This window comes from Brachypodium distachyon, chromosome 1, assembly GCF_000005505.3.
Source record: "Brachypodium distachyon strain Bd21 chromosome 1, Brachypodium_distachyon_v3.0, whole genome shotgun sequence".
Taxonomy (NCBI): Eukaryota; Viridiplantae; Streptophyta; class Magnoliopsida; order Poales; family Poaceae; genus Brachypodium; species Brachypodium distachyon.
In genome coordinates, this window is record NC_016131.3 from 51549657 (window position 1) to 51563700 (window position 14044).

The window sequence follows — 14044 nt, forward strand, 5'->3', positions numbered from 1 at the left end:
AGGAGTTCCTTCCTCTCATTCAAAGGATTGAGAAGAGACTGACTTGCTTCTCATCCATGCTCTCCTACGGTGGCAGACTGCAGCTTGATAATTCTATTCTCACTTCACTCCCTACATTTTACATGAGCACGTTCCTCCTGCCTGTGGATGTGATCACTCAGATTGGCAAATACCGAAGACATTGCCTTTGGAGAGGACAAGATATCACTAAGAAAAAAAAACCATTAGCTTCCTGGGAGATGGTCTGCAAACCAAAAAAGGAGGGGGGACTTGGAGTGAAAATTTTGGCCATTCAGAACAAAGCACTCCTTATGAAAAATGTCCACAAGTTCCTGAACCACACTGATCTGCCATGGGTTCATTTGCACCGGGAATTGTACTATCCAAGTGGTTCATCACTTGAGCAACATGGTGCTCCATCATTTTGGTGGAAAGATAACCTGAAGCATATGATGGAGGCACTTGCATCTTGCACCATTCAATCAGGACAGACTATCAGCTTCTGGAATGATACATGGTCTGATACCCCATTTTCACAGGAATGGCCCCAGCTTTTCTCCTTTGCACTTCACAAAGACATCTCAATACATGATGTGATTTACTGCAATGACAGGATTACCCTATTTGCCACCCCATTATCCACCATGGCATTTGACCAGGTCCAGTTGCTGAATGCTAGGGTGAACTCTCTGGACATTAGCCATCAGCATGACAGTTGGAGACTACCTGCTAACTTGAATGCATTCAGCACTGCACAGACATACGACCTTCTCATTGATCATATTGATATCCCTCCTACCCTCAAATGGATTTGGGATTCATGCTGCGAACTTAAACATAAGGTTTTCATTTGGCTTATGATCATCAATAGGCTAAATACCAGGGCGTTGCTCCAGCAAAATAACTTTCATCTGCCTGCCTACACATGCGTCCTTTGTTAGGGAATTCAGCTGGAGACAAGAGATCATCTTTTTTTCCACTGTCCCTTCTCATTGGCATGCTGGAGCTAGCTGCCCTGGTTTTGATCCTCATCATAATGTCCATCAGAACATCATGGACCTTAAGAGGCGACTTGGCGTCCCGTTCCATATGAAGATCACATCGCTGGTATGCTGAAGCATTTGAAAATCTTGCAATGAGTTTATTTTCGATGGCATTACTGCATCTCTCTATAGATGCAGGCAGATCTTCAAAGGGGAACTTAACCTTGTTTTCCATATAGCTAAAAGAAAGAATTAGTGTCAGTTTACGAGCTGGCTGGACAGTTTTCGTTAGCTCTAACTTTGGTGTGATAACTTGATGTTATCCGCCCTGTAAATATCCTTTATTTTGTTTCATTAATATAAAACAACAATAGATCATTGATCTATTGTTTCCCAAAAAAAACAATAAAATGTACTTCCTCCGATCCATATTAGTTGTCAAAATATTACATGTATCTAGATGTTTTTTAGACATAGATACATCCATACTTAGACAAATTTAAAACAATTAATATGAATCGGAGGGAGTAGCTCTTTTTTTTTACAGTTTGCTTTCAACAGAACAGTAAAACCTGCCTGGTGGCATGGAATGGCAAACGAGCAGAAAAGCACAGGCTGCCCTAATTAGGTAGTCTTCATTTATGTAGTGTCAATGAAAATAAATGTGTTTAGAATATATTTTTATTTCATAACACACATTGATAAGATTTACTGGATCTTACATAGTTTCTGTCATATCCCACCTCGGAATTTTAGTTTACACATCCATTTTCTGCTAGGATTTTTAAGTCATTACATTGCTTTTCCTCTTCACCCAAATCTAACATCTTCGCACAAATAGTAGTTTGAACATGTTTATGTTTCGCATAACTTTACAGACTTCCACCTTATGGAATGACACGCAGCAGCTGTCCATCTGGCATTTTTCAGTCATACCGATGGAACAAACCCTGCCCGCCAAAATGAAGAAGCATTTTTAGAATCAACGCATCTAATTACAGTTGGAATCAAATTAAATATTGTACAGATTGAGAGTTACATGGTGCTAGCAATCCAGACTCGAGTACAGGTCATCCAGTGCTTTGTACAGAAATTTAGCAGCATTTGGTTGGTCCACATTCCCCATAAGAATGTCGCCGGTTGTCAGATACGGGTCACCGTAAAACCGCAGGTTGGCACCCATCCTGGTGGCAACAAAGTTCCCTTCGAGTGAAACCCCAATAAATGCACCTGTCAGGTCATCATAAATAACTAACAATCAGTAGTAGCACCGGGCCCTGATGTATGAGCAAGATAGAATGGGACGAAGATTAGCACTTGTAGAATCTTCCTAGTAATAAAACAGCTACTTGACTACTTCCTCTGATCCATAAAAAGTGTTGCCCACTTAGTACAAAATTTATACTAAGTACAAAATGGGCGACACTTTTTATGGATCGGAGGGAGTACCACCTAAGCTTAATGCTACGCATCTTGTATTCTAAGTTTTTATTGGACTCTATTTTTTTGGTCCACGAGTATTAGAGTAGGGTAGAACAAGAATACCAAATACAAGCTTAGTATTTCTGAAAGAACTTGTCACTAATTTCATGTCAAGGTACCCTTATTCTGCTCTGAATGCATTTTGAGATGTAAACAAGAAACAGATCAAGCCTTAACATCACCGAAAAAACTTGCATAAGCAGTAAGTTCATCTCATATTTATTTATTTTGGAGCTGGCTCCTGATCTAAATACACTGCCAGTCATCTCATATTTATTTTTCTTGTTCATTACAGCTCACTGCATGACTACTGCATTCATGTCCAGCAGTGCAAACAGAACTGGACGTCAAATAATACAAGGAGCCTACAAAATGAAATTGAACAAAATCATTACCTTTGCTGCAACTATATGTATAGCAAATTCCCGAGCCTTTATGACCAGCTCTAATATCAGCTTCTAATACTCTGCCAACAGGTCCTGCTGCAGCACTTAAACCTGCCCCAAGGGAGAAATGCATTCGGCTGCTGAAGGTCTTCACAGCTTCCGGACCATGAAGCACTATGATGAAATCCATCAACTCGCCACCAAACTGTATGTTCAAGATTAAGTATGCAACATGAAAGGCATCATACCACACCTATATTGAAATTACTACAAGAACAATGGCAAAAATCATGAACTATTAATTTTAGACAACAATCAACACCCAACATGATTTTTCTTAGTAGAACTCCAAAGACATTGTTCTACACAAAGCAGACAATTCCATGTAATGTTCAGGAAACACAGCAAGTGGCTATTTACCCATATGTAAGTTTGGTTTCAAAGTTTCACTAACAAATAACACAAAGAAATAACAAATAATGTAAGCACCGTTTCATTCTAAAAGCATGAATCTGGTACACGGTTTTGATAGGAATTGCAACAATGAAACTTTGAAATGAAAATAGTAGGTTACGGGATGCAATTATTCCTACGTAACACCTTCACAGGGATGCAATAAATTGATGAATTAGATGTCAGCCGCATAAAGATGCAGAGAAGAATTTTGCAACCTAGCTACTACCTGTGCTCCCCATCCTAATCCAGTTGAGAGTATAGCAGACGGTGGAGACCATGATCCATCTGGTCTTCGAGCAACTACTAGGCCAGTTCCCAGTTTGTATGTAAGAAATGCACCAGCTTTTACAACTGTCAGGATAGCAAGCCCACTTGCTCCACTAAGAACTGCATGAGGAATAGATTTTTCCGGGTTTATCCTTGCAACCTGCATTGAAGTGTTTATTGCTTATTATCCAGGCAGATGTTGCAATTAAACATGTAAATATGGTAAGCAAATGGAAACAGAATTCAAACACCTGACTATAGCTCCCCAAGGAAATTGCTGCCTTGTATATCTCGTGTTCCATTGTTAGTCCAATAGGCAAATTTAACCACCCTCTTGCAGATGTCCAATCCATGACATCATGCTTTGCACTTTGTGTAGCATTGCTGACAGAATTAATCAATAAGTTCTGCAACGGATCAAGCCTATCATAACATGCATCGCAAACCCTTTGTGGATTCCGCTCACGGAACTTTGCTGGCAAAAGACATCTGCCTTTCGAACATGCCCTGCAAAATATCCCTCCACAGAAACGACAATGATGCCTTCCACAAGCAATAGCAGTGAAAGGCGCAGCACACTGCATGCACAAGTTAGCATAACTATCGGGTAGCCATTCTGGTGGTTCGGCCTCTAATACAACCCGATAAATATTGTAACCCAAGGCTTCTTCATCAAGCAATGGTGGAGCACTTGGTGCATAGACGGAGGAATGCAAGGATGTATCTCCATCACTACTTGAGCCCAAGAATGAAACGCTAGTCCTAGAGTCCTTCGATTCCTGAAATTCATCATTTTTACAACTGCGACCAATGATTGCAATCATACCACCCAGCAGGTTTCTAATGTTAACTGGCTTTGGTGCCCTCACTGGTACAGAGCCCCAATAGTCGTCAGGGCATTCATATCCATCAAGAATATCATTTCCACCATCGAAATCAAACGTCTTTTGGCCGGACAATTTTGACTCGAGGGAGTTAATGATGTTTCCAGCTGTTCCCAGTGCCCCTTCTAGTTGCTGAGGCAACGATTTTGGATCAAATGAGTTCATCACATTCCCTATAGTACCCATAACCTTCGATTGGATCTCGTCCTTAAGACCGTATTCAACTCCTGGTGCAGGTAACGAGTGATAAGAGTAAACCTCACTAGAGGGTGTCATAGTCATCTGTAACTAGATAAAAATATCTGAAATAACAAAACCGAAAAATGTTGCACGCATTAACATATCAGATGTGCAAGAATCTGCATAGACAATGCCAGATGAGGAATTAGTAGAGGGCAATTGCTAAATTGAGAAAAGGAAATAAGTAGTCAATTTCCCCATCAACAAGGATACACCAAGTTTTCGCACACTCCAATAAATTAGTACACCCTCCGGTTCTAAAAATTCATGTCGTGGGTTTAGTTTTGAACTAAACCCGCAACAAGAATTTAGGATCAGAATTTGAACTAAAAACCACCACAAGAATTTAGGATCGGAGGGAGTATAATCTTTAGGAGACAGATAGCACGGATATTATATGGCACCTCAAGAATGCGAACAAATTCTTCTGCAGTTACTAAAAAAGGGCAAAATTTCTATGGTCACTCTCATTCAAGTGCTATCTCTATCCTTTCTAGGCCAAAACCAGCTTCAAACCGAACACAGGGCATAAGCCATAAACTCAATTAAGGTCAAAGCATGAACTGGATACACCCAATATACGATAACTAGTACGGTCGAACGATAAGAACAAAATTTGCCAATCATACAGCAATAAATGCACTTTATATACCCAATCTACCATAAGAAGAGCAGCAGGAAACAAAAGGGTCAACTAGCAAGAAACTTCCTACCAGAAAGTACCCGGGCGAGACAACCGTAACACGAAACAATGAACCCTAGAAAAGGGAAACCTGCCGAGATGCAAGCAAACATGGATAGAGGTTGTGTGCAAACAAAACCAATACAGAGATAAAGCGCACCTATCATCGGAGTGGAGGCGAGGCGAATCGAACGGAATCAGGATCCAGGAGACCTTGAACACGGAAGAAAGAAAGGGGAAGATGAGACGGCCAAGGAGCCGGTTGCTTGCCCGGATTCGTTTTTGTTTTCGTCTACGCGATGCCTGTTATTTTCTTCTTGGGTCGCGTCGCGGAGGCTGCCCGGAAATCTGAAAGAGGGTCCGGCCCAGCAGAGGAGAACCACCACTTTTTTTTTCATGGCGTTTTCAACTGCAATTTCTTTTCCATTTTCTTCTTCTCTTTTTCTTTTTGTTTTCTTTTTATTTCCCTGTGAGCGTTGTTTTGTTACTTTTTGTTCTTATTTTGTATTTACGGCGTTTTTTATTTCTTTTGTCATGTATATATTGGATAAATTGTACTGCTTCGATACATATTACTTGTCCTAAATTTAATACAGAATTTGTACTAAATCAGTGACAAGTAATTCTGGTCGGAGGAAATGCTAGACACTTATTATGGATCAGAGAGACTAGCATTTTTGGTTTAGAAAACTGAAAACAAATGACAACGCCATGCATCATGGTATCTACGTCTAATAATAAAGGGAGGAGTGTTTAGAAAACTTAAAACAAATGACAATGCCATGCATCATGGTATCTACACCTAATAATAAAGAGATGAGTGTTTCCTTCGTCGTCATCCGCCGTGCATATTTGCGTTTTGCCCCCTCCAGTTTTCAAGAATCAACCCACGGTCTGCACACGTCGTTTCTCCCCGGTCGGCCAGTCCCCACGAAAGGGATCCTCCACACGAAGGAAACTCTAGGCCTTTGGCAAATTCTCCACCACCGTCGCCCAACTCGGTGCCCCGGCCGTAGCTCCGCCTAGTCCGACCCTCCCTCGCTGCTCCGCGCCATCCATCCAGCGGCCTCCTGCGCTCTGTGCCGTCCGACGCCCGCGGCACAGAGGCGGGCGACAGCGCCGGTGGCCTGAGATCCGAGCGGTGGCGGCGACTGTGTGTGTCCAGCTCCTCCTACGCCCACCAAGCACCACCCTTACCCTCCCCCGCTCCTCCTTGCCTCTGTCCGCTCCCCGTAACCCTCCCACCCACGAGCCCGCGGAACAAGCACCTCAGCTCATTGCGCGCCCAGCCTCCTCGCGCCACCGGGTCGGTGTTGTCAACGTCAGCGGTGGCGGCCTCCACGTTCTCCGCCACCCCGAGCGTGGTGCTGCGAGCGCTCTGCACGGATGGGGAGCTGCCACATGCGCTCTGACTGCTTGAGTCCTCCCCGGAGCCACTCGATGAGGACGCCTGAGTGGCGCTCTTCCACCTTTGCGAGTGGTGCCGCGCGCGCCCGTCGCATAGGCCACCTTCGGGCTCCGCCTCAAGAACGCCTCCGGTTCGGGGAGTCATGGCACGCGTTGAGGGTGTTCGTGAAAATGCCCGACCGGGATGTGAGTCGAGGTCGATGCGTTGAATGCAATCGTGACTATGTATTCCAAGTGTGGTGATGTTGAGGCTGTGCGGAAGGTGTTTGATGGACTGCGTCTCATGGAACGCGATGGTTGCTGGACATTCTGAGAACCATGAGTGTGAGGCGGGGCTGGAGTTATTTCTTCACGTGCTAGAGGATGATCAAGTGGAGCCAAATCTCATGACGATAACCAACGTGACTGTGGATTGTTGATTTCACAAAGGAAATATGCATGCATTAGCCGTAAACAGAAGCTTTGCCAGTGATGTTGCATTATGTAACTTCGTGATTCTGTAACTTCTTGATGTCAAATTAAATTTTTGTTCTTTCTATAAACATGAATTTTCATGTGCAGGTGTTGAAGAGGCCGTGGCAATGCACTGGGATTGTACTAGTAATGAAAAAAGAAACTTCATTTGCACAAGTGAATCGAGAAAACCCGCTGAAGGCTAGACGGCCTAGCGCCATGACTTTTGGTGTTGGGCTCAGCCAACTCAGCGTCGCTATGCTTGGTGTTGATGTTTTGTTTTCTCGCTTCGCTTACGAAAACAATAAGATTTAGCATTATGTTTTTTCAATACGGTATGCGGCGTCGAGCTAGACAATCTCCACGCCATAATGTGTTACCTTGAGCAAAAGGGTCATGTTCTTTCGGATTTGTCTCTTATTCTACAAATTCGTGTGGCGGACAAACATGATTTTGAATCCAAAATTCAAATTCATCCAAATAAGATCTTATCAAATTTTGATTTCATTTCTACCAATTGAAATGAAATGAGGACTTCCAAACGAATTGTTAGTGCTTTGTTTCCTCTTGCTTCTCGGTTTAGGACATTATATGGTCGATGGGTTTTGACTATGAGATGATGCAATGGTTTAGATGCTTGCGACATTTAAGGAAAAACCAGACCCGATCAAGTTGCGGCGGAGCCATGGACGTGGATGTGGTGCTAGGCAGGTGACCAAACAAAAGGGGTGAATTGCTATTTGGTCTAGACATATGGTTAGGGATTTGGAGGAATTTGAGCGAGCAAGCATGAGGAAATGATACCCTAGAAACGATCTGGATAATGATAAAGCTAGAATTAGAAAGCCATTCTTTGTAAATTTACATCGATCGGCAAACTTATTTTCAAAAACCCTCTGATCAACGTCTCTCGTGGAGCCACGTGCTAGTTTAGCGAGAGTTGAACTGCACGTGTGAATAAAAATGTCAAGTTGAATCATGAAAATAGGTACTGTACTTCATTACATCCATGTTAATTGTCTCTGATTTAATACAATTAATATGAAGACTGAGTAAGATCTTGTTTGTTTGGACTTCTGCTTTATCTTTTAATAAAAGCAGTAGCGTTTCCGTCGTTGGGTTTCGTCCGTCTGGCGATTTTGCGCTTTAGTCCTTCTGTTTTCCAAAATTCAAACCGATCCCACACACATCCGACGTCCTCTACCTTCGTCGTCACCTGTTCCTCCGCCTAGCCCGCCACAACCGCGCGCCCCCCGCCCCTGTCCCTAACAGCAGCCCAAACCCCAAGCCCCTCGCAGCGGAGTCCTGAATCCCCGCCCGCCGATCCGGCCCGAACCCTAGGAGATTCGCCCTGATCCGCCCCGGCAAGCACCGGCGGCCCCAGGGTCCTCCTCTCTGTGCCGCTAACCCTAGGATTTCGCCGGTGGCAGAGGCGGTATGGAGGAGCTGGTGGGGAGGGCGGTGAGGAAGGCGTTCACGGTGTTCGGGGTGTTCGGAGGGCGTGGTGGAGCGTACGACGCCGAGGCGGGGAACTTCCGCGTGCTGTACGAGGATGGGGATTCGGAGGAAGTCGATGGGGCTGAGATGGACGCCATACTTGTCGGCGTGCCCATGCTGGCGCGGCTAGAGACCGCCGGGGGTTCCGCTGGGAAGCGGCCGAAGAAGCTGTTGGAATTTTGGGTTAGGCCAAAGTCCAATCTGAAATTAATTTCCGGAAAATCTCAAAAGCCCATTCATGTAGTGGGATGAGGAAGTGGGAATAGTCCCACATTGCTAGTTTAGAGGGAGTTGGACCAATATATAAGGTATGTTGGTTCTCACCTCTTGATCAAATGAGCAAGGGAAATCCCTACGCGCGCACCTCCTCCTCCGCTCGCCTCGCCACGATGCGCGTCGCGTTTTGTGGATCGAGTTCGAGCCGTGCCGGGTCGTGCTTATCTTTTTGGCAGTCGGAATCCGTTGCGGACGCGTAACAAATCACGATAATTGCGGAGTCGGTTTTGGTTTCCTAAACCGAACCGAAGTCCACCTGCGTGCCTATATAATAAGACTACCCCGGCCTCCGAACGGACGACGCCAAAACCCTAGCCGTCACGCCCACGATCCAATCTCGTTGTTCGCCGCCAACTGCTACTCCATCCCGTCGACTGCGTGCACAGATCGCCAGGAGAGCAGGCCTCCGGAACCCCGACCTTCGAGATCCTGCCCGGGAGACGGTCGATAAGGTTTTTGGGGAGCGTTCTCACGCGACTGCTCGCTTCTTCACGTCTCTGTTTCGTCGGCATCTTCATCACCAATGGCCGACGACCTCGGAGATCCCGCGGCTCAGACTGCCGCTCTAGCCCAGCAGCAGCAGGCTGCACAACTCCAACCACAGCAGCAGGCTGCCCAACTCCAAGCCCAGGCAACTGCTGCTGCACAGGCGCAAGCGCAGGCACTGGCCGCTGCTCAGGAGGGAGTCAAGGCTGCAGCTACTGCCGGCGTGAACATCGACGCCACTGGACTCGTCACCGACCTCAACAAACAAACACAAGAAAAGAGCACAGCACCGTACGTAATCTGCTCTTTCTTGTTGATTTTGATTAGTAGTTCTATTATTCATGTCGTGAAATTAGATGAGTTTTATTGCTGTGCGTTGCTATTTAATTTGTCTAGTTTGCATGATATAATGTGCTACATGTTTTACACACTGTCCTTCTGGATTAAATATTCATCGAAATTACCTAATTATTCAACAATCCAAAAACCTTATGCGTGTAGGCAATTTTCGATGTCTCAATTTGCTGTCGCATTGAAACCACCTGTGTTTACTGGACTGCACTTTAATAGGTGGCAGTATAAATGTCATATGTGGCTCGTGGCTATGGGTGCATGGTGGGCGGTACAACACGGGAAGACTCAAACAATTGCTTCTCAGCAGTTGTATGTTGAGGCTTGTGTTGTAGTCGTCGGTGCGATCTGTAGTGTGCTGGGAGATAAGCTCGTTGATGCTTATCTGCACTATCAGGATGCCAAAGAGTTGTGGGATGCGCTCGATGCCAAGTTTGGCGCATCTGACGCTGGTAGTGAGCTGTACGTCATGGAGCAGTTCTTTGACTATAAGATGGTTGCAAACCGATCTGTAGTGGAACAAGCTCATGAGTTACTGACTATGGCTAAGGAACTTGAGCAATTCAAGTGTCCACTACCCGACAAGTTTGTCGCCGGGGGCATCATCGCCAAGCTTTCTCCCTAGTGGAGGAACTTTAGTACTTCACTAAAACACAAGAGACAAGAAATCTCTGTGGAGAACCTGATTGAGACTCTTGATGTTGAGGAGAAGGCGAGAGCAAAAGATGCTGGCCCCAAAGGCAACACACAAGAGGGTACGTCCACTGCCAACATGGTTCAGAGGAACAACCACAACAACAGTAATAACAAGGGAAAGGGAAAGGCATTCAATAATGCTGGTCCAAAGAACACTACCACTTTCAAGAAGAAGAAGAAAGGAGGCAACAAGGACAAGGATCCTTGCTTTGTGTGCGGAGGACTTGGCCATTGGGCGAGTAACTGCAAGGATCGCAAAGGAGGACAGATTCGGCAAAAGTTTGCTAATTTGACCATTGGCAACAATGAAGATGCAGGCAGGTATGGTAATTTATTTACTGTATTTTCTGTATGTCAGTCCACCGATTGGTGGGTCGATACAGGCGCAACTATTCATGTGTGTGCTGATATTTCCTTGTTTTCTTCATATCAGGCCATCAGCTCCTCAGTGATAATGGGGAACGGCGCCCATGCTTCTGTTCATGGTGTTGGCACGGTGGATCTGAAGTTTACTTCGGGAAAGATCGTGCAGCTGAGGAACGTGCAGCATGTGCCCTCCATTCAGAAGAATCTTGTTAGTGGATCCCTCGTTTGCAAGGATGGATTTAAGTTAGTGTTTGAGTCCAATAAAGTTATCGTGTCTAAGTATGGACAATTTATTGGTAAAGGTTATGAGTGCGGAGGTTTGTTCCGCTTATCCCTTTCGGATTTTTGTAATAAGGTCGTGAACAGCGTCAATTCTATTAATAATGACTCTAATGTTTGGCATTCACGACTTTGTCACATTAATTTTGGTTGCATGACGCGATTAGCAAATCTGAGTTTAATCCCTAAAATCACTGTGGCTAAAAGTTCGAAGTGCCAAGCTTGTGTGCAAGCGAAGCAGCCTCGCAAGCCTCACAAGGCTGCTGAGGAGAGGAACCTAGCACCGTTAGAGCTCATACATTCTGATCTTTGTGAGATGAACGGTGTATTAACCAAAGGTGGAAAACGTTACTTTATGTCTTTCATAGATGATGCGACTAGATTCTGTTATGTGTATTTATTAAAATCAAAGGATGAAGCATTGCATTATTTTAAGATCTATAAAGCTGAAGTAGAGAATCAACTTGAGAAGAAAATTAAACGTTTGCGGTCTGACCGCGGTGGAGAATATTTCTCCAGTGAGTTTAATTCATTTTGTGAGGAACATGGCATAGTCCATGAGAGGACGCCTTCCTATTCGCCCCAGTCAAACGGGGTTGCTGAGAGGAAAAACCGCACGCTGACTGACTTGGTCAACGCCATGTTAGACACTGCTGGTTTATCCAAGGCATGGTGGGTGGAGGCGCTATTGACTTCGTGTCATGTCCTAAATCGTGTTCCCACAAAAGATAAAGAAGTCACCCCATACGAGCTATGGGAAAAGAAGAGACTCACACTTTCTTACTTACGGACTTAGAGCTGTTTGGCGAAAGTCAATGTGCCAATCACCAAGAAACGTAAGCTTGGACCAAAGACGGTTGATTGTGTCTTTCTTGGCTACGCATTTCGAAGTGTTGGCTATAGATTCTTGGTTGTAAATTCTGGAGTACCTGACATGAGCGTCGGTACAATTATGGAGTTCAGGAATGCTACATTTTTTGAGGACATATTTCCCATGAGAGATATGCATAGCACATCTAGAGAGGATCATGATGTATCTGTTGAACCCGTCAGTTCAGAGGAACATCAGGATCATGGTGTAGCTCCTGAACCCGCCATCTCAGTGGAAAATCTTGAACAAACACGTGATGAGATTCCTGAGGAGTATGACAATGAAGCCCCTATTAGGGGTAAGCGACAAAGGATTATTAAATCCTTTGGTGATGATTTCATTGTGTACCTTGTAGATGACACCCCTAAAACCATTGATGAGGCCTTTGCATCTCCGGATGCAGACTATTGGAAGGAAGCCATTCGTAGTGAAATGGATTCTATCATGGCTAATGGTACGTGGGAGGTCGTTGACCGTCCGTACGGGTGCAAACCTGTAGGATGCAAGTGGATATTCAAGAAAAAGCTTAGGCTTGATGGTACTATTGAGAAGTACAAGGCGCGACTTGTGGCCAAGGGTTTTACCCAGAAAGAAGGTGAAGATTTCTTTGATACTTACTCACCTGTAGCTCGATTGACCACAATCAGAGTATTACTATCACTGGCTGCCTCATATGGTCTGATCGTCCATCAAATGGACGTTAAGACAGCTTTCCTTAACGGAGAGTTGGACGAGAAAATTTACATGAACCAGGCAGATGGATTTGTAATAAAGGGTCATGAAGGCAAAGTGTGTAAGTTATTAAAGTCTCTATATGGCCTGAAACAAGCTCCTAAGCAATGGCATGAGAAGTTTGACAAAACTTTAACATCTGCCGGCTTTGTTGTAAACGAAGCTGCCAAATGTTTATACTACCGCCATGGTGGGGGTGAGGGAGTTATACTTTGCTTGTATGTCGATGACATACTAATATTTGGGACTAACCTCAAAGTGATTGAAGAGGTTAAGACTTTCTTGTCGAAGTGCTTTGACATGAAAGACTTTGGTGTAGCTGATGCTATTCTGAACATCAAGCTCGTGAGAGGCGACAATGGTGAGATCACTTTGGTGCAATCTCACTATGTGGGGAAGATCTTGAGTCGTTTCGGCTATGCTGATTGTAAACCTTCTCCAACTCCTTATGATCCAAGCGTTCTGCTTCGAAAAAATCACAGAATTGGAAGAGACCAACTGAGATATTCTCAGATTATTGGTTCACTCATGTATTTGGCTAGCGCAACTAGACCTGACATCTCTTTTGCTGTGAGCAAACTGAGTCGGTTCAATAAGAATCCGGGAGATGATCATTGGAGTGCACTCGAGAGGGTCATGCGCTATCTAAAGGGCACAATGGGCTATGGTATACACTATACTGGGTACCCCAAGGTACTTGAGGGTTATAGTGATTCAAACTGGATATCTGATGTTGACGAGCTAAAGGCCACGAGTGGATATGTGTTCACACTCGGAGAGGGCGCTGTTTCATGGAAGTCTTGCAAGCAAACGATCTTAACCAGATCAACAATGGAAGCAGAACTTTCAGCATTAGATACATCCACAGTTGAAGCCGACTGGCTTCGTGAGCTCTTGATGGACTTGCCGATTGTTGAAAAACCAATACCGGCGATTCTTATGAACCGTGACAATCAAACTGTGATAGTGAAAGTGAACAGTTCTAAAGATAACATGAAGTCATCAAGACACGTCAGGAGACGTCTGAAATCTGTCAGAGCAATGAGAAACTCCGAAATAATAGCATTGGGATATATCCCAACGGCTAAAAATCTGGCAGATCTCTTTACAAAGGGTCTATCAAGGAATGTGATAGAATCTGCATCAAGGGAGATGGGATTGCGACCCACGTGAGTTACCATGGCGGTAAACCAATCTATGTGATCGGAGATCCCGTGAATTAGGACCTGGGAAACAAGTCATTGGATAAC

General features: G+C 44.7%; 1 protein-coding gene across 4 annotated transcripts; it reads right to left on the reverse strand.

The window, feature by feature from the left end:
• Nucleotides 1-1685: 1685 nt before the first annotated feature.
• Nucleotides 1686-5699, reverse strand: LOC100833511. 4 transcript variants are annotated; one of them, XM_010229881.3, is made up of 6 exons: nucleotides 5541-5699; nucleotides 3826-4760; nucleotides 3534-3734; nucleotides 2861-3056; nucleotides 2023-2213; nucleotides 1686-1933 (listed from the first exon to the last, which is right to left on the reverse strand). In XM_010229881.3, exons 2-5 carry the CDS (start codon nucleotides 4738-4740, stop codon nucleotides 2029-2031), a joined length of 1497 nt encoding a protein of 498 aa, XP_010228183.1. In that variant the 5' UTR covers nucleotides 4741-4760; nucleotides 5541-5699; the 3' UTR covers nucleotides 1686-1933; nucleotides 2023-2028. The 4 variants fall into 4 exon arrangements, with proteins under 4 accessions (XP_010228183.1, XP_010228182.1, XP_003557312.1 ...); XM_010229880.3 differs by having other exon boundaries at nucleotides 1719-2213; XM_003557264.4 differs by having other exon boundaries at nucleotides 1719-2213; nucleotides 3826-4685; nucleotides 5541-5698.
• Nucleotides 5700-14044: the final 8345 nt, after the last annotated feature.